Genomic DNA, 26,490 nt, shown 5'->3' with positions numbered 1-26,490 from the left:
ATACACCTCATTTTGTTTATCCATCCATTGTTGGACATTTGGCTATTTTGCATAATGCTGCTGTGAACATTTGCATGTAAGTTTTTGTGTGATTTCCTTCATTTTCCCCTAATGTCTTTTTCTGTTCCAGGATCCCAGCCAGGGTACCACATTATGTCTCGTCATCATGTCTCCTTAGGCTCCCAAGGCTTTTCTTTTGAAGGCCCTTTAAATAAATGTCTGTACTTACTTGCCATCAGTTCCCCATCACTTATGCATGCCACTGAACTCCTAATTGATAATGCTGTCTTTTCTGGCTATCTCTATTCTCCTAAATTCTGCCTCCAATAAGAAATTTCCCTGAAGTAGCTGGAAGAAAGAAGGTGCTGCTCTCCTGGCCCCTCTGCCTCTCCTAGTACAAGTCATCAGAAAAGTCTCTTTCTGGAGAACTTCATTCAGTAGCTTACCAGTATAATAGATGTTCTTCATCGTTGTCTTGGTTTTGTAACTGCACTGTATTCATAATGCTTCCTTCTTTACAAAGGGCTTCTTCAAGAGCCTACAGTGAATCACGTAGAGCTGGGACTCAAACCCATATTTCTTGCTCCCCAGATCAGTCGTCTTCTCCCCAGACTACCATTAGGCCTACAGAATAAAAGACACAGATAGTATCAAGCATTTGGAAGCTTTTTAAATTCACTTCTTTAAAACCCCTTGTCAAGAGCTAAGTATCCATAAACTTCACCAAGGAGGTAAAAGAACTACAAAACATTAATAAACGCATTGAAGATGATTCGAAGAAATAGAAAGGTATCCCATGCTCTTGGATTGGAAGAATTATATTGTTAAAATGGCCATACTATCCAAAGCAATCTACAGATTTAATGCAATCTCTATCAAATTACCCATGACATTTTCCATAGAACTAGAACAAATAATCCTAAAATTTATATGGAACCATAAAAGACCCAGAATTGCCAAAGCAATCCTGAGGAAAAAGAACAAAGCTGGAGGCATAACCCTACCAGACTTTAAACAATACTACAATGCTACAGTAATCAAAACAGCATGGTGTTGGCACAAAAACAGACATGCAGATCAATGGAACAGAATAGAGAGCCCAGAGATAAACCCACACACCTATGGACAATTAATCTTCGACAAAGGAAGCAAGAATACACAATGGGGAAAAGACATTCTCTTCAGCAAGTGGTGTTGGGAAAGTTGGACAACCACATGCAAATCAAAGCTAGAACACAGCCTCACACCATACACAAAAATAAACTCAAAATGATGAGACACCATAAAACTCCTAGAAGAGAACAGCAAAACATTGTCTGACATAAATCGTACCAATGTTTTCTTAGGTCAGTCTCCCACGGCAACAGAAATAAAAGCAAAAATAAACAAATGGGGCCTAATGACACTTAAAAGCTTTTGCACAGCAAAGGAAACCATAAACAGAATGAAAAGACTGGGAGATAACATTTGCAAATGATGCAACCAACAAAGGCTTAATTTTTAAAATATAAAAACAGGTCCTACAATTTAATAACAAAAAACCAAACAATCCAATTAAAAATAGGCAGAAGACCTAAATAGACATTTTTCCAAAGAAGACATACAGATGGCCAGCAGGCACATGAAAAGCTGCTCATCATATCTAATTATTAGAGAAATGCAAATGAAAACTACAACGAGGTACCACCTCATACCAGTCAGAATGGCCATCATTAAAAAGTCTACAAATCATAAATGCTGGAGATGGTGTGGAGAAAAGGAAACTCTCCTGCACTATTGGTGGGAATGTAAATTGGTGCAGCCACTATGGCAAACAGTATGGAGGTGCCTCAAAGAACTAAAAATAGAGTTTCCATGTGGTCCAGCAATCCCACACCTGGGCATATATCCAGAAAAAGACGAAAACTCTAATTCAAAAAGATACCTGCACCCCAGCGTTCATTGCAGCACTATTTACAATAGACAAGACATGGAAGAAATTCAAGTGTCCATCAACAGACGACTGGCTTAAGAAGATGTGGTGGATATAGATAATGGACTGTTACTCAGCCATTAAAAAGAATGAAATAATGCCATTTGCAGCAAACATGGATGGGCCTAGAGATTATCATACTAAGCGAAGTAAAGTAAGAATGAGAAGGATAAATACCATTTGATATCACTTATGTAGACTCTAAAAGATGACACAAATGAACCTATTTGTGAAACAAAAACAGACTCACAGATGTGGAGAACAAACTTGTGGTTGCCAAGGGGGAAGGAAGGATTGGGCGTTTGGGATTAGCAGATGCAAACTATTATATATATAGAATGGATAAACAACAAGGTCCTACTCTATAGCACAGGGAACTATATATTCAATATCCTGTGATAAACCATAATGGAAAAGAATATGAAAAAATATATATGTGTGTGTGTGTGTGTGTGTGTGTGTGTGTATATATATATATATATATATATATATATAAACTGAGTCACTGCTGTACAGCAGAAACTAAACACAACATTGTAAATCAACTGTACTTCAAGAAAATAAAATTTTCAAAAACACAAAAAAGGAGCTAAGTTTTCTCCAAATCCCTTTCTGCATGAAAGGCCACTGCAAAATCGAATCTCTTACATTGGCAGTTTTCCTAAGCGCTTTCCAGTCCGTTATTCTCAAATGTCCCTCACTGCAGCCCCCACCCTTAGGGTGCAGTTTGTGTGTCTCTTCTTTACCAAAGGCATTTGGTTGCATTTTTGGTAAAATGAGTTGGGCTACGGAGAATGTTTGCTGTCCAAATCGTGCTGGTGCAGGCATGCCTGGGTTTTCTGCATTGTCGCATAAAAATTTCTGGCTGCTGTTTCCTCCATTTAGGACTCTGGAGGAGTAATCCTGAAGACATTTACTTTATCTCCTACAGGTATAGAAAGCTGACATCCTAGTGGTAACTACAAGTATTCCTCTATCATCATCTCCCCAAAAATGTGTGAGAATCTGAGAGACATTTTCTTGGCTTCTACTTGGACTTCAAAATGAAGTTACAGATAAATTGGGAGATTGGGATTGATATATATACACTAATATGTATAAAACGGATAATTAATAAGAACCTGCTGTATAAAAAAACAAAGTACATGTATGCTTTAATAGACGTAAAATGTGGAACTATTACTGAAAAATTAAATTGGGGGTATAGTGGTGTATCAGGAAGCATCACGTTAATAATGTCCCTTTACTCATCTCTTACATGACACTGACAGAAAATGTCCTTTTATGTAAAAAAGACATGAATCTGGATGTTATTTTAAATGCATCTTCAGAAAATATGAAACTAAGCTGAAAAAAAATGAAGTTACAGTTAGAAGTAGTTACGTTGATAGTAAATCGGCTGGGAGCTGGCCTGAGAATGTAACCACCATTTATAACATTTTCTATGGGCCAGGTGGGTTATGAGTAACTGGAAATAAATGGACATTATCTGCACCCCATCTGTACATCACAGCCAGCCTTTGGTGAGAGGAAGAAATGAAATAAAATGAGAAAGCACAGTTCTACAGATTGCCCGCCGCAGAGCCCTGTTAAAGGATGGACTAGATTCCTCATAGTCAATGCCTGCTTCTTTAACTATTGAGTGGAAATGCTTCAAAAAAAAAAAAAAGGAACCAATCCACACACTCAGCAGGATCGAGTAGTAATTTATTGTGATTGTCTTTGTTCAGCTTTGAAAAACGAAGGCATTGATATTAAGACTGAAGGGAAATTACACAGAGCTGGTGTGACTGAAAAAAGTTTGGCTCTTTCGAGTGATTTTTTTGTTTTTAATGCCACAGAGTTAAGCTTTAAAAGCACGCTTCATTGACTCTCATCCAAGCCTCCGAGGACAAGGCTAAGGGACCTTTTTTCTTTTGAGGGCCACTGACCCACAAAGAAAAACCCTAATCGAGGGCCATGTACAAAAAGCAACTTAATTTAGGTGCTTTCTTAGAAATCCATAAAGCCTTCAATTCACCTGCTTTAAAAATTAAGAACAGGGCTTCCCTGGTGGCGCAGTGGTTGGGAGTCCGCCTGCCGATGCAGGGGGCGCGGGTTCGTGCCCCGGTGTGGGGGGATCCCGCATGCCGCGGAGCGGCTGGGCCCGTGGGCCATGGCCGCTGGGCCTGCGCGTCCGGAGCCTGTTGCTCCGCAACGGGAGAGGCCGCAGCGGTGAGAGGCCCGCGTACCGCAAAAAAAAAAAAAAAAAAAAAAAATTAAGAACAGGGAACTCTCAACAAGTATAACAAACAAAAAAGTCCTTCGGTTTCACATTATGTGCAGTTAGAAGAGGTGGAGTGTGGTGAGGGAGAACAGGATGAGCAGAGTGAAAAGAGAGTGGAAAGCAGACAGAAGAGGGCCATGGAGAAGAACACAGAAGGTCCCGGAAGCAGGAGGCTGAGTTAGCGAAATAGAGGAGGCAAATGATGGTTGTAGATCATAACCCACTGTTGACTCAAACCATTGGATGAACTTCGATTCCCGGTTCTTCTGTGGCTCTAATGCTTCAGCCTTTCAAACTAGAATTCTTTAGGAAGGGTATGGATCAGAATCCTCTAGGGCCACCCCGCCCCCCTTTTTTAAATGCATGAGCTCACCGCTTCCCCTGCAGTGGCTGTGATCTTCCTGTCCCACACTGGATCCTGTCGTCCCTGTGCTCAACGCTTTCAGCCTAAAGAACAAATTGTGACATCCTTCTTAAATAAGAAGTATACAGGATAACCAGGTTGAGAGGTGATCTCCAGAGAAAGAAAGCATGTCTCATTCAGACACAGCATTTTAGAAGCAGTCTCCAACAGGCAAAATGGAATGTCTTTCCATTGATACGTATGCCCTGGCTTTTACTCATAGAAATCATTTTTGGTGTTACAGTAGAAATGTTCAGGTTTTAAAAATCAAATGAGTTGCTCCAGTTCTTAGTACAGTGCAGAGCTATAGTTTCATTTTCAGATGCGCCAAGACTTGTCCCCTTTTCCTTCCTAGTAACTTCTCATCAGCGGAAACTGGTTATGGCACTGAATCCCCACTGGCCCATGTGTGGCTTGGGATTTAATTCATAAGTGTGTCTTGGACAGGGCCTTTGGCAAGAATGCCAGATTACATTTTCAAGGAATGCTTTTTAGAAACACAGACAGAATACGTGGTGTATGCAAGGCTCAAACGGGCAAAAGTGGCCTGTTGGTGTGGCTTCTTTGCACTCGGGGGAAGATGACTTTGCCAGCAGAAACATTACCCGGGTATCTACCCCGTTGTCGCCCTTTCCACAAGGCAAGCCTTTACCATTAGACAGAGTCTTCCTGTAAAGATCTTATCTGTAACATGGAAGTGGACTCTTTTTCCTTAGTTTTTGCCAAAACAAATAAATGTGCTTCAGTGTTCAGATATCAGCAGGTCTCCCGAAGGTCCTGCTGAGGGCCCCTGGTGGGTAGGTGGTGGGTGGAGTGCTCGGGCCTTTTGTTTAGCTGCTGGCTAGTTCAGTCGGTCACCAGTAAAACTTTAATTGCTGTGACCCATTTTTGAAGGGTGTTTGTTCAGTGCCCAAAATTTAAGACTCTCAACATCTAGCACCTTCTTATATGTAGAAAAGTATTGTTTCCTTTTGTCTCTTCGAATTTTCTGGCTTTATGTTCTGTGTGTGTGTCTGTGCGTACGTGCATTGGAGGTGCAAAGAAGGGTGCTTTTTCCCTTGGTCATAGATGCCTATTTTGATAAGATCCAATGAATGACCCTTTCATTTATTGTATGTGTGAACCATGTTAAGATTAGGTGAATATAGATTCGCTCCCAGACTCTGAACTGTTTTGCCTTGGAAATTCAGTGCATTACCACAATCGAATCTTTGCAGGGGCTTGAAAACCAGCCTGTGATTAATTTTAGCCTGTGAAGATCTTAAAAAAGTAGCTGCTCTCTTATTATAATTCATGTACCTAGTTCTGTATGTCCTAAGTTCTCATTGTGAGCATTTCAGTTAATTTTCTTCGTGGTGTGTGAGAGTGATATGGATTCTTTAATACAGCTACATCAAGTACTGTACTAGTTGGGGGTCCTTTGTATTACTTTATGTATTAAGATTGTGTTTGGGGAGATCCTCAACCCTGAAACCAGGAGACAACTGGATATCTCTTTGTTAATTAGGTGTCCCAGTACCAAAGGCCTGTTGTGAACTTGTTAATCCAGTCAAGAGGCAGTTTTGGTTTTGGTTGTAACAAGGTGTTTCCAGAAAACTAAGCTTCTTCCACTAATGAGATCTAAGACTGTTCGGCAACCTCACAGCTCTAGACTCCTTCACATTCTTCCCTATGCCTCCCCCCACCCCCGCCGCCTTTGTTAGAATTATCGGTTGACCAAGGGTTTCAAAAATGCCAAATGAAGCATTGAGCAGTTTCTGGATGAGGAAGTTATTTGAAGAATGTTTCCCTTCTCCCCTTCTTTAAAAGTCCTTTAATGCTGCATATCCATTTTTGTCTGGCAATAACACTCTCCCTACTTTTGAATTGCCAGGAAGGAAGAACGATCAGGAATATATCTGATTATGTAATTATTTGCATCTGCGCAGTTGACGGTACTAGTGTCCGTCAAATAAATTGCCAACACCGTGTTATTTGAAATCCACCCCCTCGGCAAAACTACTTTGGTATCTGTCCGAAGTGAAGGCTTATTTCCTCTGAAGCACCCACAGCCAAGAAGCAGCAATGGCCGTCGGCGCCTGGTCCAGTTCATGTCCGTGATTAGTGTTGTTAAAAAGATTTTGCTCTTCATCCCTCCTCCCTTGATTTATTATACACACTTACCATTGTTAGGTTCATATGTCTTCAGTATACGCCTTCCTGAGTTCCTGAGACCTTAGGTCTTTTGAGACCCCTTTTGTCTGTCATGGAACATGAACTGCAATAATAGAAGGAACAGTGAAGGTGAATTGGTATTGTATTGGTGTGACTAACGTGGTAGTACCTGGTGGGGTTAGTTTTGAGTGGCGCCATATCTCTTGGTCATTATGAGGGAGAGGTGTGGTCTGTTCAAAGCACAGTTTTTGGTCTTGGACAGAGGAGGAACAGGGCAGAAGCTCTCCAAACTCTCAGGTCCAAACCACAAACAGAATGCCGTTGGTGTAGGGGAGGCAGATGGTCTGCATGTCTTTGACATTTTCTTGGCCCTTAGGGCTACCTAAAGGCGACATTTACTGGAAGCCATTCATCTGTATTTGGACAAGTGGCTACACCGCACACGATCATAAGAAGATGCTGGACAAGGAAATCTTAAAACCGAGAATCATTTAACGTCCCCCTTTGTGACTTACCATAGACTCAAATCCCAGCGTGGACTCCATTCTTTCCTCTTGGTTGACAGCTCCTTGAAATGCACTTATCCCTTTGCTTTGTTTGCCACATCAATTGCTTATATATTTGCTCAGCTTTTGGTTGTTGTCACATATTTTACAAATCATTCTTCATTAACGGTACCCTCTCTTGCAGTGTAAACTCTCAAAGCTAGAAAAACTATGTCTCATTTGCATGACTTGCACAGTATGTAGCGTAAAATCTCGAAGAATTTATGCGAGCCTTCCGTTCATATTGAATGATACTCTCTTTACTGGCCACACCGATTTTTCCTGTATGATAACAGCCTTCCTGATTGGAAAGTTCTTTCGCCTTTTGGAGATGGCTTCATTATCTTACTTTTCCGAGAAGGAAATCAATATTTTCAGTATAATGAAACTTTTTAGATAACGCATAATGCCTGGGCCTTTGCAGGAACATCACGGAGAGAAATGAAGCCAAGCGTGTGCACCTAAATCGAACTCTTCCGTTTTGGACTTGATGAATGATGATGGAGATTGATTGTCCTACATTTTATCTTCCAGGTGATCATTTGAAGATTTGTCCCCAGGGTTATACCTGCTGCTCCCAAGAGATGGAGGAGAAGTACAGCCTGCAAAGTAAGGATGATTTCAAAAGTGCGGTCAGTGAGCAGTGCAATCATTTGCAAGCTGTCTTTGCGTCCCGTTACAAGAAGTTTGATGGTATGTATTGGAACTTTGGTCTACGTAAGTGTAGATATTTGCTTTGTTCTTGAATTCTTTTTTTTTTCTTTTTGCCGTGCGGCTAGCGGGATCTTAGTTCCCTGACCAGAGATTGAACCTGGGCCACAGCAGTGAAAGCGCTGAGTCCTAACCACTGGACAGCCAGGGAACTCCCTTGAATTCATCTTATACCTTTTAGTCAAGTCAGATCTACGAGCTGCCAGTGAAGTTCGTGCAGTTGCTTTTCCCAAGTGCCTTTCTTCTCTCAGCGTTCAAGTTTTCTCCCAAGAGGCTCTCCTGGCTGGACCCCAGGGGCAAGTTAGCTTTACAGCTTTATTGTAGAATCCTTCCAGATACACTAGAATCTGTACGGTATGGTAGCCATTATGGAAATATGGTCACAAGGAGCCAAAAAAGAGATTAAAGTAGTTTAATTTAAATGCTTTCATTTATTTTCTTGGGTGAACACACAATAGTGTTGTTGACACAAGTCACTAAAGAAAAATCTTCCTAATAAAAAGCAGGCATCTGAAAACTTAGTCAAAATAACCACAGAGATTCTGCAGATGCTGGACTTCAAATTAAATTTCAAAATGGATCCCTCAAAGCCAACTAGAATTCCTAGAAGCCCTGTAGAACACAGGATTAATGCTCATGCAGCAGTGACCACGCGGCAGTGACCCAGAGGTAGCTCCTGGGCTCCAGTCTTCATTAAGTTCAGCACCATCCCTGGCCTCATTTTAGCTGAAGCTTTGGTCAATCCACGTTAGAGCCACAAGAAAACAGTCCCCTGTGCCAAACACAGATTTTCGCATGCACACTTTCTTTTCAGAGTGAGGAAATAGACAATCTGAGCCAGAAGAGAGGCACTTCAATTGTATCTGAAGCAATGTAATAGATAACAGACTTTCAAAATGAAAGTATGGGGCCCAAACACCTCAGGATCCCTTTCTCTGGTGCTGTTCACTCAGTTTGCAGGTCGTTATGAAGTAGATTTAATTTTAATAGGAATGATTTCCTTTGTACCTGTTGTAAAGGCCATTCTAATTACATAGTACCTTTGAAGCACGCTTTTCCTGACATTCTGTGGTGAAGAAGTACAAGGCAAATTTTTGAGACGTGAAATGTCTTTGAGCATTTCTGCAAAGGGCTCATTACCATGGTGAGAAGTGGGATTAAATTAGATTTGATCTAGCTGATAAGGCAGCTCCCAGCTAAAGAACAGGTTGTATTTCAAATGTTGCCTTTGAGATTCTTTATTTAAAACCGATAACTGATTTAATAAGTGTTAGTCGGTTCCCAGGCTAGACGACAAAAGCATATTTTTATATATATGTTTTTTATAAATTTATTTATTTTTATTTTATTTTTGGCTGCGTTGGGTCTTCGTTGCTGCGCGCGGGCTTTTCTCTGCTCGCGGCGAGAGGAGGCTACCTCCTCTTTGTTGCGGTGCTCGGGCTTCTTGCGGTGGCTTCTCTTGTTGTGGAGCACGGGCTCTAGGCTCACAGGCTTCAGTAGTTGTGGCACGTGAGCTCAGTAGTTGTGGCTCGCGGGCTCTAGAGTGCAGGCTCAGTAGTTGTGGCACGCGGGCTTAGTTGCTCCGCGGCATGTGGGATCTTCCCGGACCAGGGATCGAACCCGTGTCCCCTGCATTGGCAGGCGGATTCTTAACCACTGTGCCACCAGGGAACCCCCAACAAAAGCATATTTAATTTGTAATGTAGTTGAACTAAAATTTTCCAGGTAGTGTACCATTTATTGTGCCCATTTCCCCCAATGCTTTGTATGTGGAGTTGTGTTTAGTCTTTGTCTCCTTTCCCTGGATGGATGGAAATAATTTATGTATCCATATATCCTGTTTATTATTCTATAATCCCCAATGCACAGGCTGTTAAGTATGTTAACACCACGTGAAGATGAGTGTTATTGGCAAAAGACATCTTAGACCACCTCTGTCTCTTGGTCACTAAGTTATCAGTATGATTATTGAAAAGAATGGTATTCTCTTGACTATGGCGTTTCTCATTCAAGACAGTAACTGAAGCAGTTCCTTTTCCTTTGAGGAGAAAACTTAGAGAGATAATCAGACAGTCATCTTTGAAAACTTGAGATGCTGATATTTAAAAATTACCACTTGGGGGTTTAATAATGGGACTTAGAAGGGAAAATTCCTGCTCTTTAGAAATGGCTAGCGTGTCAGTAGCAAGATACAGTGGAGATGAGGCAGTTTCCAACTTCTAAGGTCACTGCCTCCAAATCACCCCATTTCTTCTTAGACGTGTCTCCTCCAGGTGTGGACTGCACAGACATTTAGTGATTTCTCTTCCCAGTGGGCCTAGTAGTTTCACTATTCTTTCCCCTTCTCACTCCCCATGGTTTTATAGCATTACTCATGTGATTCCAGTGTGTACTTTTTAAAAAGCCACACAGAGAAATTTTATCAGTAAGTATTAACATATGTTTTTTTAAAAAAGGACAGAAAGGGGCCTCCCTGTTGTTGCAGTGCTTAAGAACCTGCCTGCCAATGCAGGGGACATGGGTTCGAGCCCTGGTCCGGGAAGATCACACATGCTGCGGAGCAACTGAGCCCGTGCGCCGCATCTACTGAAGCCCGTGCGCCTAGAGCCCGTGCTCCGCTGCAAGAGAAGCCACTGCAATGAGAAGCCTGCACACCACAACAAAGAGTAGCCCCCAATCGCCACTAGAGAAAGCCCGCGTGCAGCAAAGAAGACCCAGTGCAGCCAAAAAATAAAATGAAAAAGGAGGGGGGGGCTTCCCTGGTGTCGCAGTGGTTGAGAGTCCGCCTGCCGATGCAGGGGACACGGGTTCGTGCCCCGGTCCAGGAGGATCCCACATGCCGTGGAGCGGCTGGGCCCGTGAGCCATGGCCGCTGAGCCTGCGCATCCGGAGCCTGTGCTCCGCAACGGGAGAGGCCACGACAGTGAGAGGCCCGCGTACCGAGAGAGAGAGGAAAAAAAAAAAAAAAAAAAAAAAAGGACAGAAAAAGTTTCTCTTGCCCTTCCCTACCAGCCTTCACCTCCAATAAATGTGTTTAACGCTGTTTCTTTATCAGTTTCAAAACTGCCCATGAAAAATGATGATGAAACCCCAGTTTGTTTCTTCTGACTTCAAATTAGACTATGGCACAGACAATAAAGGTAGGGAGCATAGATTTAAATTTTTTTGAAGGAGTTGTAGCCTCAGTGTGTTTGGCCTGGAGATCAGAACAGAGCTGGGATACTTTGCATATTTCCTCCAAGCTAGGCTTTCTGAGACAATTAACTGCTTTTTTATGGTGAAATCTCAGTTGATTGGTATCCAACAAACCGTAATCCTCAAGTGGGTGCTGCATTTATTGATTGATTTTTTTTACATCTTTATTGGAGTATAATCGCTTCACAATGGTGTGTTAGTTTCTGCTTTACAACAAAGCGAATCAGTTATACATATACATATGTTCCTGTATCTCTTCCCTCCTGTGTCTCCCTCCCTCCCACCCTCCCTATCCCACCCCTCCGGGCGGTCACAAAGTACCGAGCTGATCTCCCTGTGCTATGCGGCTGCTTCCCACTAGCTATTTACCTTTCGTTTGGTAGTGTATATATGTCCATGCCTCTCTCGCTTTGTCACAGCTTACCCTTCCCCCTCCCCATATCCTCAAGTACATTTTTAAGGTTGGCAATTATGACCTGCCAATACTCCACAAGACCTAAAGATTATGTTGAGTGAAATTGTGTAGGGGCTATGGTGACTCTTAGAAATTCAAGAGTAGAGTGCTTTGGTCAAAGAATTGTCTAAGCTTTTATAAAAGTCAAACCCTGGGTTATTGATGTGAATGGAAGGGAGGAAGTTTGGCAGAGTAACAAGATGGCGACTGGAGAACCAAAATGGGGCAGCAAGGTGGCATAAGGAAGGCTGGGGATAAGTACTGAGGAAATAGCAAAGGACACGTGGGATCATAGGAGGTCAAAGTACTTCAGAGGAGCATCTTTTGCCATCTCCAAGCTTACAGTATAACTTTTTTTTTTTTTTTTTTTTTTTTTTGCGGTACGCGGGCCTCTCACCACTGTGGCCTCTCCCGTTGCGGAGCACAGGCTCCGGACGCGCAGGCTCAGCGGCCATGGCTCACGGGCCCAGCCGCTCCGCGGCACGTGGGATCTTCCCGGACCGGGGCACGAACCCGCGTCCCCTGCATCGGCATCAACCCACTGCGCCACCAGGGAGGCACTACAGTATAACGTTGAAGTGGTGATCCTGAGCTCAGGCAACTTCATCTGTCATCAAAACTTCAGTCATGTTTATGAGATACCACTTCTTTCTAAGGCAGGAACAGGTTTTTTTTTTTTTTTTTAGATAAACTTTCAAATAAAAAATAAGGTTTCGAGGCTTTTAGGGAATTAGCCTTCTTTTACCAGAAAGCATCCCATTATCATTCTGCCTCCATGAGCTCTGGTCAGTCTGAGCGCTAGCGTGGGCATTTTGGAGTCAGTCCACTTATCTCTAAGGTCTTTTTTTGTTCTACACATGTAATTTTCTATTGTTCGTACCTCTAAAGAGACTATGCAGTGTATAAACCAGTTTTTAAGTTGTAAACTGTGCAGGTGTGTGTGTTTTCAGACCTGGCTGAAGTACAGAAGAACTTCCTTAGGCAGCACCTCCCCCCTCCCAGTTCTCAGATTTCCCATATTTTAAACCTGCGCCTCTGAGTTTAAGGACTCACCTCTTTATTTACTCACACGTTAATCTTCTTCATCTAATCTTTGACTTAGAATATTCAATACCAGAAATCGACTATCCTGGGCTAGAGACATAGTCAGAAAACTTTAATGACAGAGCTAGCTGCTCCCCCTGTTGGCCAGTTTTGGGAATTTTTCTTTTTTTTGAAGTAGAACTGCTAATTAACATAGCTGAATCGGTTGTCTCATGAATATGCTAATCAGATACTCCGTTCAGGGGGCTTTGAAAGAATTGCTTGGCAAAAGGAATAGAAATAATAGAAGTGCGGCATAATCCGTGTTTGGGGACCGCAACATAAAAACCCGCCCCCAAATGTCGCATTTTGTGAGAGACTAGTTGTTTTTCAAAGAATCAGAGCGAAATCAAACAACCCAAATAGATTAAGATTAGAGCTGCCATGTTAAATATATTTCAGAATTACATAATAAAAATGATGTTAACAACTACAGAGATAGATTATTGCTTGCAAACTCCCCGAATCAAATTATTTGCTAGGTGTTTTTGCATGGTGTAAAAGAAATTTTAAGAAAATAGTGACGTTGTCTGATGCTAGCCCACTGGGAATACTACTTTCATTTGCCATTGTAGGAGCAAATGTAGCAACTTTGCCCAGGAGGCAGAGCCCTCCCGGTTGTCAGCCTGTTTCTGCTGTGAACCCACTGTGACCTGGGGCAATTAACTGGTCTCAGTTTTCCCATCCATAAAATCAAGGGGTTGAGCTGGATGCTCTCTAAAGACCCTTTCAATTCTACAAATTCTGTGAATCTTCTCAACATGTGACTAGACCAGCTGCTTCAGTGAAAGGTCTTACAAGATGTTAATTAGGCGTCTGCATGGTCCCCTCTATTTTCCTCCTATCATTTCTTAACCCTCCGCTACTTTCACTGGGTCTTTGAAAACCCTCCCATGAGCCTGAAGCTTGTTAACTCGAATAATAGTAGAAATGTTCTGAATTAGCTTAAAACCCACATAAAAGAAATAATTGTCCCATCTATCTGAAGAGTGCTTCATGTCCTGCCTTTGTGAAATGATAGAAAACAAGGGGGCTGGAGAGCTTAGGGGAAAGGGTGGCCACTCTTCATATTGAGCCAAATTTCTGTTTTAATCAGTGACAAAGTTTTCCATGGTTCATCCTGGCCATTACCTCATTAGGCCAGTAGGCTCAGCAGTGTCGGAGATGCAGCAAGTTGAAGGCATTTGAATTCCCATGCCCGTGAAAGACAAATATAGCCAACTAAGCTTCATGGCTTTTGGCTAAGCTGAAGTTTTTGGAATTTTCCTGACCCCTGACTGCAAGTATTTTTCAACTGCACGGTTTTCTTATTGTCCTTTGCACGGCCATACTGACTTCGTACAGACCTCCCGGGTCTTTAGTTTAAGTCTTCGACATCCTCAAGATAAATGTGTCATAGAAATGTGTGACGTACATACAACATACGGTTGTTTTTTAATCCTTACCTCAGATTTCATTCATTAAGATGTCTTTTTAAAATTTGTTGCTTTTTTAAACCTCTGCTACAGTGCGGCAATCAGGATGCGTAGCCACGAAAGTACAGAAAAAGACATGAGGCCTCTGACCTTCCTGCAAATGCAGTGTTCCCTCCAGATCATACTATGGGTGTTTGATTTGGTTGGAAAGCACTGCTACTCTGTGCTTTACAATTCTATTTTCCTTCTTTTTTTTTTCTCTTTCCATGCAAAAGAGACTAAAACACTGGGTAATTTTGCTAATTCTTTGATAATCTCTGTGAAACGCGATGAGAAGGAGCCACTGCCAGCTTACTGGAATCAAATCAAGAGCTCAGATAAAACACACACTTTTCTGTATTGACAAAGGTTTTCTGCCTTTTGAGTTGTTATCTCAGGTGTGGCCAGTTGTGGCTCTAGCATTGGCCGTCTCATTGAAGATGCTTGTGCAGCTTCCAGGGAGCTCTGAGCACACTCTCTTTGGGCCTCTTCTATTAGCTGTGGCTTCTTAAAGAAGGCGTGGTGTCAGCAAGAAGCAGCCGATCTGTTTGGAGGCGAGTAAATAAATACACAGAAGAGCTTCAGCCGAATTGCTTTTATCTATTTTTTGGTTCATTGTACTTTGAGCCTGGGAGTTGAGAGCCTTGTTGATCATCTCTGCTCACCCTTTTTCCATGCGTCTGTCTGTCCCAGCAAAGAAAAGGGCTTATTTGATCTAGCAGTGACTCTGACTGAGAGAATTCCCAAGCCAGTCAGGCCTTTCTTGTTCATTGTCCTGGCCCATCTCTATTGCGCGCAAAGCACGTGGTCTCTCTGTCTCTTTCTCTCCCTCCCCTCCCCCTCCCCCTCCCCCCATTCCCTCAAGAATCTGAAGCTCTTCACAATAGAGAAGACTGGAGCAGGGAATGCTACTTGGGCATACCTTTTCTTGAGGTCAGTTTGGCAGTGTATCAGAGGTTTCAAATAGCTTCATTCATACCCTTTGACTCAGTAACTGTACTTCTAGGTTTTGATCTCAAGGAAAGAAAGATCTGCGTACAGATTTATGTACAAGAATGTTCATCACAGTATTACTTGTAATAATGAAAAATAGGAAATTATCCTAAATGTCCCTTAATGATTACATTATGATCTGTTCGTATGGTGTCATAGTATGCAGTTGTTAACACTGATGTTTCTGAAGGCTTTTTAATCACATCGGAACTGCTAACCATAGTGTTACATGAGAACAGGGTATAAATACAATGTGACAATACATACCTTCATAGAAAAAGCAGGAAAGAAATTCAATAAACCATTGTTGTTCTCTTAATGGTGGGATTACGCGAATTTTTGTTTTCTTCATACCTTGCCATATTTTTCAAATTGCTGCAATTTGAAAGGAATACTTTATAGGAAAAAAGGTATTTTTAAACGAAAAATGTAAACTGCATTGGTGGTGTTTTGCCATGTTTGGTTTTTTTTTTTTTTCCCAGTATTATAGTGCTCACTGTAGACAGTTTGGAAGAAGTAGAAAAAAATGCGTCGAAGCCTCCAGCATTTAAGTCGGATGAATAGAATAAAGGGAAATAAGTCATTTTTGAAAGCATGAGATAGATTACTTTTCCTATTGTGTCGCTGCAAAATTGGGGTGAACTAAATTGAGAAACATTGAAAAAAATCACGCCGATTCCCTAACACCCATCCAACACCACTGTACGCACCTCGTGTTTCTTTGGTCAGGTAGACAACGTATATACATACATACAAATCAGAATCATAGCCGATTGTGCTATTTTGCGTCCTGAGTTTTCTCTTGATATTAGATCATGAGCGGATAGACTGTATTGTGAGGTTTGTGTATGAGGTCATATAATAGGTCCACGTGGAGGTTAGTATATGGAGCACTTGGAACACTGCTTCAGCCTTGGAGCATTGTTTTCTTCTTCTTCTGTTTTTTTGGCTGACAGCACAGCATATGGGATCTTAGTTTCCAGATCAGGGATAGAACCCATGCCCCCTGAGGTGGAAGCGTGGAGTCTGAACCACTGGACCACCAGGAAAGTCCCCTCAGAGCTTTCTTAAACATGCCCTCATGGGCCATTCTCAGTGAGAAGGAATCCGGCTGTGCTAAAGTGACTTGGCTAGCTGGTGCTGGGAGTACCATTGCTAGAAATGGAATGTGGTCCAGGGGAAGGGACCTTACCGTACTGACTGTGTGTCCCTGGCCAAGTTAGCCCGGAGAGAGAATTAGCATTCAAAATGCATTAACTACTAAAAGTAACCTTGGGAAGAAAGGGCTGCTCCTGCAGTGGCAGGGTCCCCCAGCCCCCTTTCATATGCTAACAGCCCCTAATAAGGGCCTCAGCTGGCAATGGCCTTCTCCTGCTAGGAGAAGACCTTTGTTGGGCTACAGCTGTTCATTGTTAGTCAAGTACCCGTGCTTTTAGTACACCGTGTCCTCCCTAGCAGGCACTCCTGAGGAAAGTGCCTGTTAGAAACTTAACACAGACTTGACCAAAAAAGCAAGACAGAGGAGGAGATAGTCTTTGGTTTCAGTCAGTAAAATACTTGCTTAATTTCCTTCTTTTCCCCCCTTCCACTTGTAGGTGCTTATGTTAGCTGTTCTTCATCAAGTACTTGATCTTGGGTGAAAGAATGGATGGCTATAACTCTGAGTTTTCTTAACAGTGTGAGAAGTATGATCTGTAGCATGTACCAGGACACTTCTTTCTTAGGAATTTTGTGGATGTGGTAACTTACTGTTTGCACGCCACACCAGGGCTGTGAAATACAGCCTTTACATTAAAGAGGAAATAAATCCTTATATGTAAAAGGCAGCTTCCTAATGATATAAATACAAGGGGGTAATTTATAGCACCAAGCAAATGGATTGAATAGAAAGGGCTTCCATCCAGTCTCTTCAGATCACAGGTTAATTCTAGAATGCATTCTAGCACATTAATCAATAGCCAGTCGATTGTTTATAAAGTAGTAGCTAATGGCATTTAATAGCAGAACTGAGGGTCTTTTGACCTGTTTCAAGAATTTTGAATGTTTATTTGATGCAAGACAAGTGGCGGGGGGATAGAAGCTCCAGAAGTACATGATGTTCTTCTTTTTGTAAAAGACAGGATATTTACATAGAAAACTTTTATACGGAAAGGTTTTGCCTTTTCTCTCTAGTAGTTTTTCCCATGTTAAATTGGTACTACTGACATTAAGAATAATCAGATGTTAGAGCCGGAAAACACTCCCAATCTCCAAGTCTCCTAGCTCAACCCTTGCATTGAGGTGCTTCTGGTAGGATGCAGATGAAATATACATGGGGAGGGTGGGGCATTGACCTGCCGCTTAATTCTCAGTTTTCCTTTCCCTGATTCTTTGCCTCGATATTTTTGTATATACGCACAGTTGTAATATCATGTAAAATCTCTTCCCTGGATTTCTTCATCCCTTGTTTTTCACTCAGGAGTTGCTCCACCCTCGTAGATGTCTGGGATGTTTCACAGGATTGGAAGCTAGAGCCATTAAGCATTTCCTTTGGCTGAATTGTTCCCAGTTTTATAAGGCCTTGGGTCTTCTTAACCATTCTCCAGCAGCTTTGGCTTAATTTATATTCCCCCCAGATGGCTAATATTTGACTCTGCCAATAAAGATAAAAACCAGCCTTGAAAGGTTTTTTTTTCTTTTTCAATAATTGTAGATATAAAGAAACTCTGAAGGTGACAGTAACATTATTTCACATATTATGAATAGTGTCCACTCACTGAGCAGCTATTGTGTGCTAGCCATTATCCATATGAGGTGAGCAGTAATAGCCCCATTTTATGGAAGAAGAAGCAACAGAGGCTCAGAGCGTTTAGATCTTCTGTCCCGTCAAGGTCACACAGCTCGTAAATGAGAGGGCCCATGCTTTTCCTACTGTGTCATACTGCTTTAGATCCTAGCACATTAAAGTGTTTATTTCCATTCCTATGTTGTGGTCATTCATGAGCCCTAGGCGTAGCAGTTGCTTCATCCTTGGAACATAAATCCTTAAGCCCCCAAACTGAAAATTGAAGGAGAAATAAACCCTGCTCACAGACACCATATTTAAAATGCTTATAAACTGTCTCCTCTCTCACTCTTCTTTTAGACTCTCTGAGCCGCATTTTTCATGAATACAAGCAGTTGCTGCAAGGGAGATCTGAATTCCAGTTAAGTCAGCTTCTGATCCTGGTGGAACTCTGGTTTACACTGGTCCTGGCTGGTTCTCTCTTAGCCCCCAAGTGTCTTATAATTGGCTTCAGGCATAATGTTTACAATGGGATGATGGCTCGTTGTCTCAGACCTGCACAGTTTTTCTTCAGCAGTTAAGATCTGATTCTGAGTTCTAAATAATGGGGGGGGGGAAGTGGAGATGAGCTTTGTAGCGATGAATGAAGTTGCTGTTGGTGGCTGGGGACCAGGTCCTGAATGTCTAATTTGTGTTCTGTCCCCCATTGTAGAAGGAAACGTGGGAAGAAAGGTGGGGAGGTGGGGAGGTTAAGGAATCTACAAGAACATATGAGAGCGGCTAGTTTGATAGGAGAAATGGATGTAAAAGTTTTTTCCCCCCTTTTTTCTTAGAGCGAATTATTATGCTTTGATTGATATTGTACCTAATTGGTATGCATTTTAGAATTTAAATTATGTCTGCCATCCTTAAAAGATCTCTTTGAGGCAAAAAGCATAGGTAGAATAGTCCCATTTACCACGACCAGTAAGAACACGTCTAAGGAGAAATGAGTTTGGGTCTTTTGGTTCGCTTGACTTTTGTTCTGTTGACTTTGCAGGTGAAATAGATGAATATTAAAAAAAAACATGCTGTATGAAATGAAAGATTAAGGATTTTATAGATAGTTGAAAAGTCCCTGGTGCCTCCATAAAACCATGCGTGGAACGTGGCGGGTATAGTAAAGGTGAATTGGATGGAGAAAATTCATCTTTCTAGAAATTTTCATTACAGTCTCTTTGGGCAGGAAGGTTAAGATGCATGGCAAAGCTGTGTGCTTTGATTTGAGCCCATACCAACCACTTAGTACATAGTTGTCAAATTGCATAGCTATTTGAAGAGATCAAATTAGCAGATTTTAACTCCTTATATCAGTTTTGTAGAATTTCTATATATAATCCACTCAGTGGAATTATATCTGCAACTTATACAGCCACACTAAAGAATCTTTTAAAATGTGAAGGAAAGGAAATCAATTTTCTGAATGATTAAATGAATTAGAGTTTAATATGTATACAGCACCAAACTAAACTCTGAAAATATAAGCTAACATCACACACACACACACACACACACACACACACACACACACACACAAAACCTTCCTAGCAGAATTTGAGTCCCAGGAAATAAAGTAATGTCCATTGTGGTATTGGACAGAGGGCATGCTGGGTTAGAATCAGTCCTGTTCTTCGTTGGATCATTGCTCTTGTACTTTGAAGTAGCTGTATTATATATGACTATACTGACCCATAGGCTGTTGACCTGAATGAGGATCTCTAAGAATGTTTTATTTTTTCCATAAAATGTTCAGTGTCTTAGCGTGTCTTTGACCTGGATTAAGCCTAAAAAAATAGTGACATTTCATAGTGTTTTTCAGTTAAAACTGAGCTCGACATGCCACTGTGCCCCAACCCTTAAAACCAGCATTCATTAGAAATGCAAGTGAGTATTCAGAATTACTTATTTAATGAGTCATGAAAGCACAAGTCAAATAATTCTCAACATCCTGTTTCTACACTAAATGATGTGTGCCAATTTTATGAGCAATATAGTAAAAATCCAATCTAAGGAAGGACCTATGGTTGCCTTTGGAATGTGCTCTTTTGGATGGTGAAATATTAGTGGCACTGGATTGACACAAGGCTTCCATACTGATCTCAATAACCAGGCTTTATTTTTCCAGTATGTGAAAGCCAGCACCACTTGGCAAGGACGCTAGTGATTCAAGGACGGTACGGGAAGTGGACCAGATGACATTTAAGGTCTTTTCTCGCCCTAAGATTCCACAACTCTGAAGTCTAGAAAAGTGCTGCCTACATCTCGACTCTTAGTTGAGAGATACTTCCACACAAGAAAATTCATCCCCGAAACCTCTTTAAGAAATGACACCCAAGAATGCAACAAATAATTTTAAACCCAATTTATTGGAAATATATTTTCCTCTAATTAAAACGTTACCCTTACCCTGAATGCTTCACGTTCAGCACAGTTGCCAGGTTGGTGCTGATTGCTAGTGAGAGGCAAAATGGGAGAAGTTTCATTGGCTAGAGTCTTGCTTCTCAAACTTTGGGGTATAGCAGAGTGCCAGATGGCTGGGTCCCACCCTCCAGAGTTTCTGATCCAGTAGGTTTAAGGTGGGGTCCAAGAACTTGTGTCCCAGTGGTGATGGTGTGTGCCCATGGAAGCACAGTCGAGAACCACTTGGGGTTTAGAGAGAATCAGAGGCCTTCCCAGCTACCTGATTTGAGTAACTCTTTTCATTATCATTCCCCTAGCTCCTTATGTACTTTCTGGCCTCCTTCCAGGGAGAGAACTTTGGTAAAAATGCCAGGCTGTGCAGTTGTAATGGGGATTTCCCTTTCTCTCGCTGAAGAAAACCCAGGAAATAAAAGGCAAACGGTAGAGAATGGTTTTGTAGCGCTATTGCATTTTGAGAAGATCACTTAATGTTCTTCTGGCTTTGAAGGAGTTGTCTTATTTTCCTTTCTGTTCCATGTTCACTTGGAGGCAGCTTCTTTCTTGATGTGGTCCTTATATTTTGCTTTGGTATTCATTACATTTCCTGCTTATAAACTTGATACCATGAGGTGTTTATTTTTATACCAGACATAGAGTCTTTAAGAATGATCAATGTTGCAGATAGACTGTTAGCTCCTCTCTTCAGGGAGCTCCCTGAGAAAAGCTTCAGGAGAAATTAATTTGACATTTGTATTTAAGAGATTAAAGTCTTTAACATTTAGGCTGTGTGGGTATGCGGTGCCCAAAAAGTAAATCTGAAAAAAACCCAAAAAACACAGGTATTCTTTTTTTTCCCACTTATTTTTCCATGTTATCTTAATCTCATGGTTTTACTGTATGAATCCTTTAGCAACCCGAGGTCACCTTGGATATCCCAGTTTATACTAATGACACAGGGAACACCTGAGAAGTTCTTTTCCTGCTTATGTGTGGTGTTTCATTCTGTTTCTTGGCCTCAAGCATTTCCCAGGCAGTTTTCTTATATGTCATATAGATGTAAGGAGGAGAAAAGGAAAAAATAATCATGTCTAAGTAAACAGCATGTCTTGAAAACACCTGTCCTGGTGTCATGTTACAATGAGGAGGCATTATCCACTTTGGTTTAGATTCTTTTTTTTTTTTTTTGCGGTACGCGGGCCTCTCACTGTTGCGGCCTCTCCCGCTGTGGAGCACAGGCTCCGGACGCGCAGGCTCAGCGGCCACGGCTCACGGACCCAGCCGCTCCGCGGCATGTGGGATCTTCCCGGACCGGGGCACGAACCCGTGTCCCCTGCATCGGCAGGCGGACTCTCAACCACTGCGCCACCAGGGAAGCCCTGGTTTAGATTCTTATAGTAAAAAGTTCTGGCAAACCTCATGTTTTAGACTTTATGTATCCATTTTTATCCAGTTCTTTATTTACCTTGTGACTAAATAAGAAAAAGGAGGGAGGGAGGGAGTCCTGAGAAGTTGTCCGTTTAAAGTTTCATTTTTTTCCCTCTTAGACATAGACACGTGACTTTGTGACATAGGTTTCCTTTCATTGATAAACGATCAGAGATGCCAGATCCCCCCAAAGAAATCCACCTTATATACAAGCATGATTTCCAATTTAATTTCAGGATTTTTTTTTCCAGTTTTCAGATTTACCTGAAAAGCAAGCACTCTGTTGTTGAATTACTGAGAACTCTTTCTTTTTTCCTTTCTTTTTTGGTTTTGTTTTTAGAATTCTTCAAAGAACTACTTGAAAATGCGGAGAAATCCCTGAATGACATGTTTGTGAAGACATATGGTCACTTGTACATGCAAAATTCCGAGCTATTTAAAGATCTCTTCGAAGAGTTGAAGCGCTACTATGTGGCAGGAAATGTGAACCTGGAAGAAATGCTGAATGACTTCTGGGCCCGCCTCCTGGAGCGGATGTTCCGCCTAGTGAACTCCCAGTACCACTTCACAGACGACTATCTGGAGTGCGTGAGCAAGTACACGGAGCAGCTGAAGCCCTTTGGAGATGTCCCTCGGAAACTGAAGCTCCAGGTCACTCGTGCATTTGTAGCAGCCCGCACTTTTGCTCAGGGCTTAGCAGTTGCAAGAGATGTAGTGAGCAAAGTCTCGGTGGTAAGCGCTGTTTGCATTCTATGTTATTGTTTTCTTTTGTTTCACATTAAAAGAAAGTTTGGGAGATGTGGAAAGATAGGTCAGTAGAATTCCATCGTCTCAATAGCAATCGTCTTTTTCTTCTGTTCTTTTCTCATCTTTCTCTCCCCTCTTCTCTCCTACACTTCCTCCTGATACATGTGCATCATGTGGCTATAAACAATACAGCGATGAACATCTTCACGTATCAACATCATTCTTTCCTGTGGTTTCTTTGGTAACTATTCTTAGAAGCAGGATATGTGTTCACTTTGGAACCTTAATTTTAAAAATGGATTTAGGGACTACCCTGGCCATCCAGTGGTTAAGACTCCATGCTTCCACTGCAGGGGGTAAGGGTTTGATTCCTGGTCCTGGAACTAAGATCCCACATGCTGTGAAGCCAAAAAAACTTTCAAAAAATGGATTTAATACCTCCATATTCTTTTCAGCTCTTATTCTGCTTCTCCTTCAGAGAAAGAAACATATACAGATAGACTCCACATTTGGTTGTTTTGAGTGACTATGTTTGAGCCTGCTAGTTACAGTCTAGAAAAGAATTTCACATCCATTACTATATGTTTCCTTGTTATAAGGTATACTCAGAGCCCTTTAGAAGACAGACCTTTCTATGACAATTAATATGGACCACCTGCTCTTGACTTAATGGCTTTGTTTATAGAATTACCAGAAAATAGAATGGAATTGTACTAGCAGGAAAAAGCAAATGAAATAAGCCACATTTTCCTCATTTGTAAATTAGAGGAATTGGACCAGACCAGTATTTTTCAGACTGTTCTTTGGAGCCAGCTAAGGAGGTACCTCAGGGGCCTCCTTGAGGAGAGATAAGGGAGACACAGGGTTCTTCTAGTGGACGAGACCCTGCCTCTGTGCCTTTATCTCCTGGCTGCACCAGGGAAGCTTTGCTTTCCTCAGTTGTATGTAGTAGGGTTTTGAACATGATTTCAAGGGGGAAAAGATTCTATGGCCCCTTCACTCCCCCCACCCCCCAAAAAAGATGAAATTTGAAAACCTTTTGAAGGCCTTTCCACCTCTACCCTCTGTGACTCAACGCCAGTGAAGAAATAGAATAGTCTGGAGCAGAGTTATCTTTGCAGGACTGATCTTAGTGCTGTTACCTTTAGGCCCTCAAAGGAAAAGCCAAATTTTAGCCCATTTGGTTGTTTTGAGGACTGGAGGACTGGTCAAAATACAAACTAGACAGTGATACTAACAGTAAAATATAAATCCAGTGGCTTCTTAGAGAGTTCATTCAGATTTAGGGTAGCCATATAATTTATTGTCCAAACCAGGAGGTGCTTAAAAACAATTATACCCAGATAACATGGGCAGACCAGGATACATGGTCCTCCTAGCGAGGAATCTTACATTTACCAGAGTGAAGATAAAGAATTGTGTATTTTAAAAATTAGGTGCTTATTGGCTGTCTCATGTTAGCACTGGGAGATGTTAGTATTAGTTTGTTGGTTGCATTCCATTATTACAATTGTGTGTGTGTGTTCCCATTTCCCAGCCATAAGCCATCAGGAAACAATTCATTACAGTACGTTTTTGTTCACTCCTTTTCCTCCTGATATTTTCGTCATAAATTGCAAAAAAATAAAACAAAAAAAATCGTTGGGGCATATGAGGGGTGGGTGGGAGCAAGTAGGGAGATAATGGGTATAATTAAAGGAATAGTCTGAATCCTGAACTGCTGCCCCCACCTCTGCAACCATTATTAATCTTGGAGATGCTCCTGTCAGAGAGTCCCTAAACAATGCACAGTTAATCCAGATCAAAGTTAATTACATTGTAGTTCCCCTAACTCATCTGCCCTCCTTCAGCAATTCCTCGCATTTATCCTAAGCTGAATAGGCAGAAAGGTACTGCTGTGGTTTTCTTTTTCTTTTTTTGTTGGCGGGGGCGGGGGAGCTGCATTGGGTCTTCGCTGCTGCGCGAGGGCTTTCTCTAGTTGCGGCGAGCGGGGTCTACTCTTCGTTGCAGTGCACGGCCTTCTCATTGCGGTGGCTTCTTTGTTGCGGAGCGCATGCTCTAGGTGCACAGGCTTCAGTAGTTGCGGCGCACTGGTTCAGCAGTTGTGGCTCGCAGGCTGTAGAGCGCAGGCTCAGTAGTTGTGGTGCACGGGCTTCGTTGCTCCGCGGCATGTGGGATCTTCCCAGACCGGGGATCGAACCCACGTCCCCTGCATTGGCAGGCGGATTCTTAACTGCTGCGCCACCAGGGGAGTCCATGCGTGCCATGTGCTTTTGAACGTCTATGTGCGTGTGCATGTGTGTGCCAAAGAGAAAAGCAAGGACTAGAACACCCTTTGCAAGTGTCTGAAAGTGGTTTCTTTACATTAACCATCCCCCCTCTGAGTTGATTCCTGGGAAAAAGGACCAGGCTGACACAAGCCTGCCACGGTGTTAGCCTCCCTTAGCCCCGTTGGGGCCCCTTTAGAGAACTGAGATTCCAGAACCCCTAACTTGAGGGGGAAGGTGGTGGTCGAACCAAGGAAGCAGGTTAAAAGATTGAGGGCTAGAAGTCTAGTCCACGTTATGCCACCTCCCAGGGTAGATAAACACTCGAGGCTTCCCAGTATCGCATTCTTCTTGACATGGTTCCCAGAATTAACTGAGAACCAATAAGATTGGTGGGAAATCAACAAGATTGACTGTTCACCCTTACTTACCTGTGCAATAAAGAGTATGTGACCCAGAAGGAAATAATCACAATTTCCAATGTTGCTTTTGGTATGATTTTTTTTTTTTTTTTTTTTTGAGGTACGCGGGCCTCTCACTGTTGTGGCCTCTCCCGTTGCGGAGCACAGGCTCCGGACGTGCAGGCTCAGCGGCCATGGCTCACGGGCCCAGCCGCTCCGCGGCATGTGGGATCTTCCCGGACCCGGGCAGGAACCCGTGTCCCCTGCATCGGCAGGCGGACTCTCAACCACTGCGTCACCAGGGAAGCCCTGGTATGAATTTTTTTAAAGCAAGAAAGAAATTTCTGTGTACCTTAGTTTTTTCAAGTTGTTTGAGAAAGTTAATTTCCAAATATGACCCTAAATTTTTGGAGAATTGATCCCTATTCTATATTCATTGTATTCTCATGTCTGCCTAAGAGTTGTTTGCATTGTTATACGAGAATACAATGAATACAAGCTATAGGGCTCAATTTACTTTCAGTAAAACATTACTTGCCAATTGTTTAGTGGAAAATACTGTTATGACTTAAATCTTTTTTATTATAGCTGATTTACAATGTTGTGTTAGTTTCTCGTGTACAGTTTCTTGTTACACACACCCACACACACTTTTTCATATTCTTTTCCATTATGGTTTATCACAGGATTTGAATATAGTTCCCTGTGCTGTACAGTAGGACCTTGTTATTTATCTATATTACATATAGTAGTGTGTATCTTTTAATCCCAAACCCCTAATTTATCCCTCCCCCACCCCGTTCCCCTTTGGTAACCATAATTTTGTTTTCTATGTCTGTGAGTCTGTTTCTGCTTTGTAAATAAGTTCATTTGTGGCATCTTTTAGATTACATATAAAAGTGCTATCATATGGTATTTGTCTTTCTCTGTCTGACATACTTGACTTAATATGATAATCTCTAGGTCCATCCATGTTGCTCTAAATGGCATTATTTCATTCTCTTTTTATGGCTGAGTAGTATTCCATTGTATATACGTACCACATGTTCTTAAGCCATTTGTGTGTTGATGGACATTTAGGTTGCTTCCATGTCCCAGCTATTATAAATAGTGCTGCTATGAACATTGGGTTGCCTGTATCTTTTTGAATTAGAGTGTTTTTCTGGATATATGCCCAGGAGTGGGATTTTTGGATCATATGGTAACTATTTTTAGGT

General features: G+C 41.9%; 1 protein-coding gene across 1 annotated transcript in view; it reads left to right on the top strand.

The window, feature by feature from the left end:
• GPC4 (glypican 4) overlaps positions 1-26,490 on the top strand; it is a 108,938-nt gene that overhangs the window by 63,999 nt on the left and 18,449 nt on the right. Inside the window, exons 2-3 of the mRNA XM_032620055.1 lie at positions 7,875-8,033; positions 22,199-22,590. Of these exons, the coding sequence (XP_032475946.1) occupies positions 7,875-8,033; positions 22,199-22,590 (551 nt within the window). The remainder of the gene's footprint in view (positions 1-7,874; positions 8,034-22,198; positions 22,591-26,490) is intronic.

This window comes from Phocoena sinus, chromosome X (assembly GCF_008692025.1).
Source record: "Phocoena sinus isolate mPhoSin1 chromosome X, mPhoSin1.pri, whole genome shotgun sequence".
Classification (NCBI taxonomy): domain Eukaryota; kingdom Metazoa; phylum Chordata; class Mammalia; order Artiodactyla; family Phocoenidae; genus Phocoena; species Phocoena sinus.
This window is presented reverse-complemented; position numbering and strand designations above follow the sequence as displayed.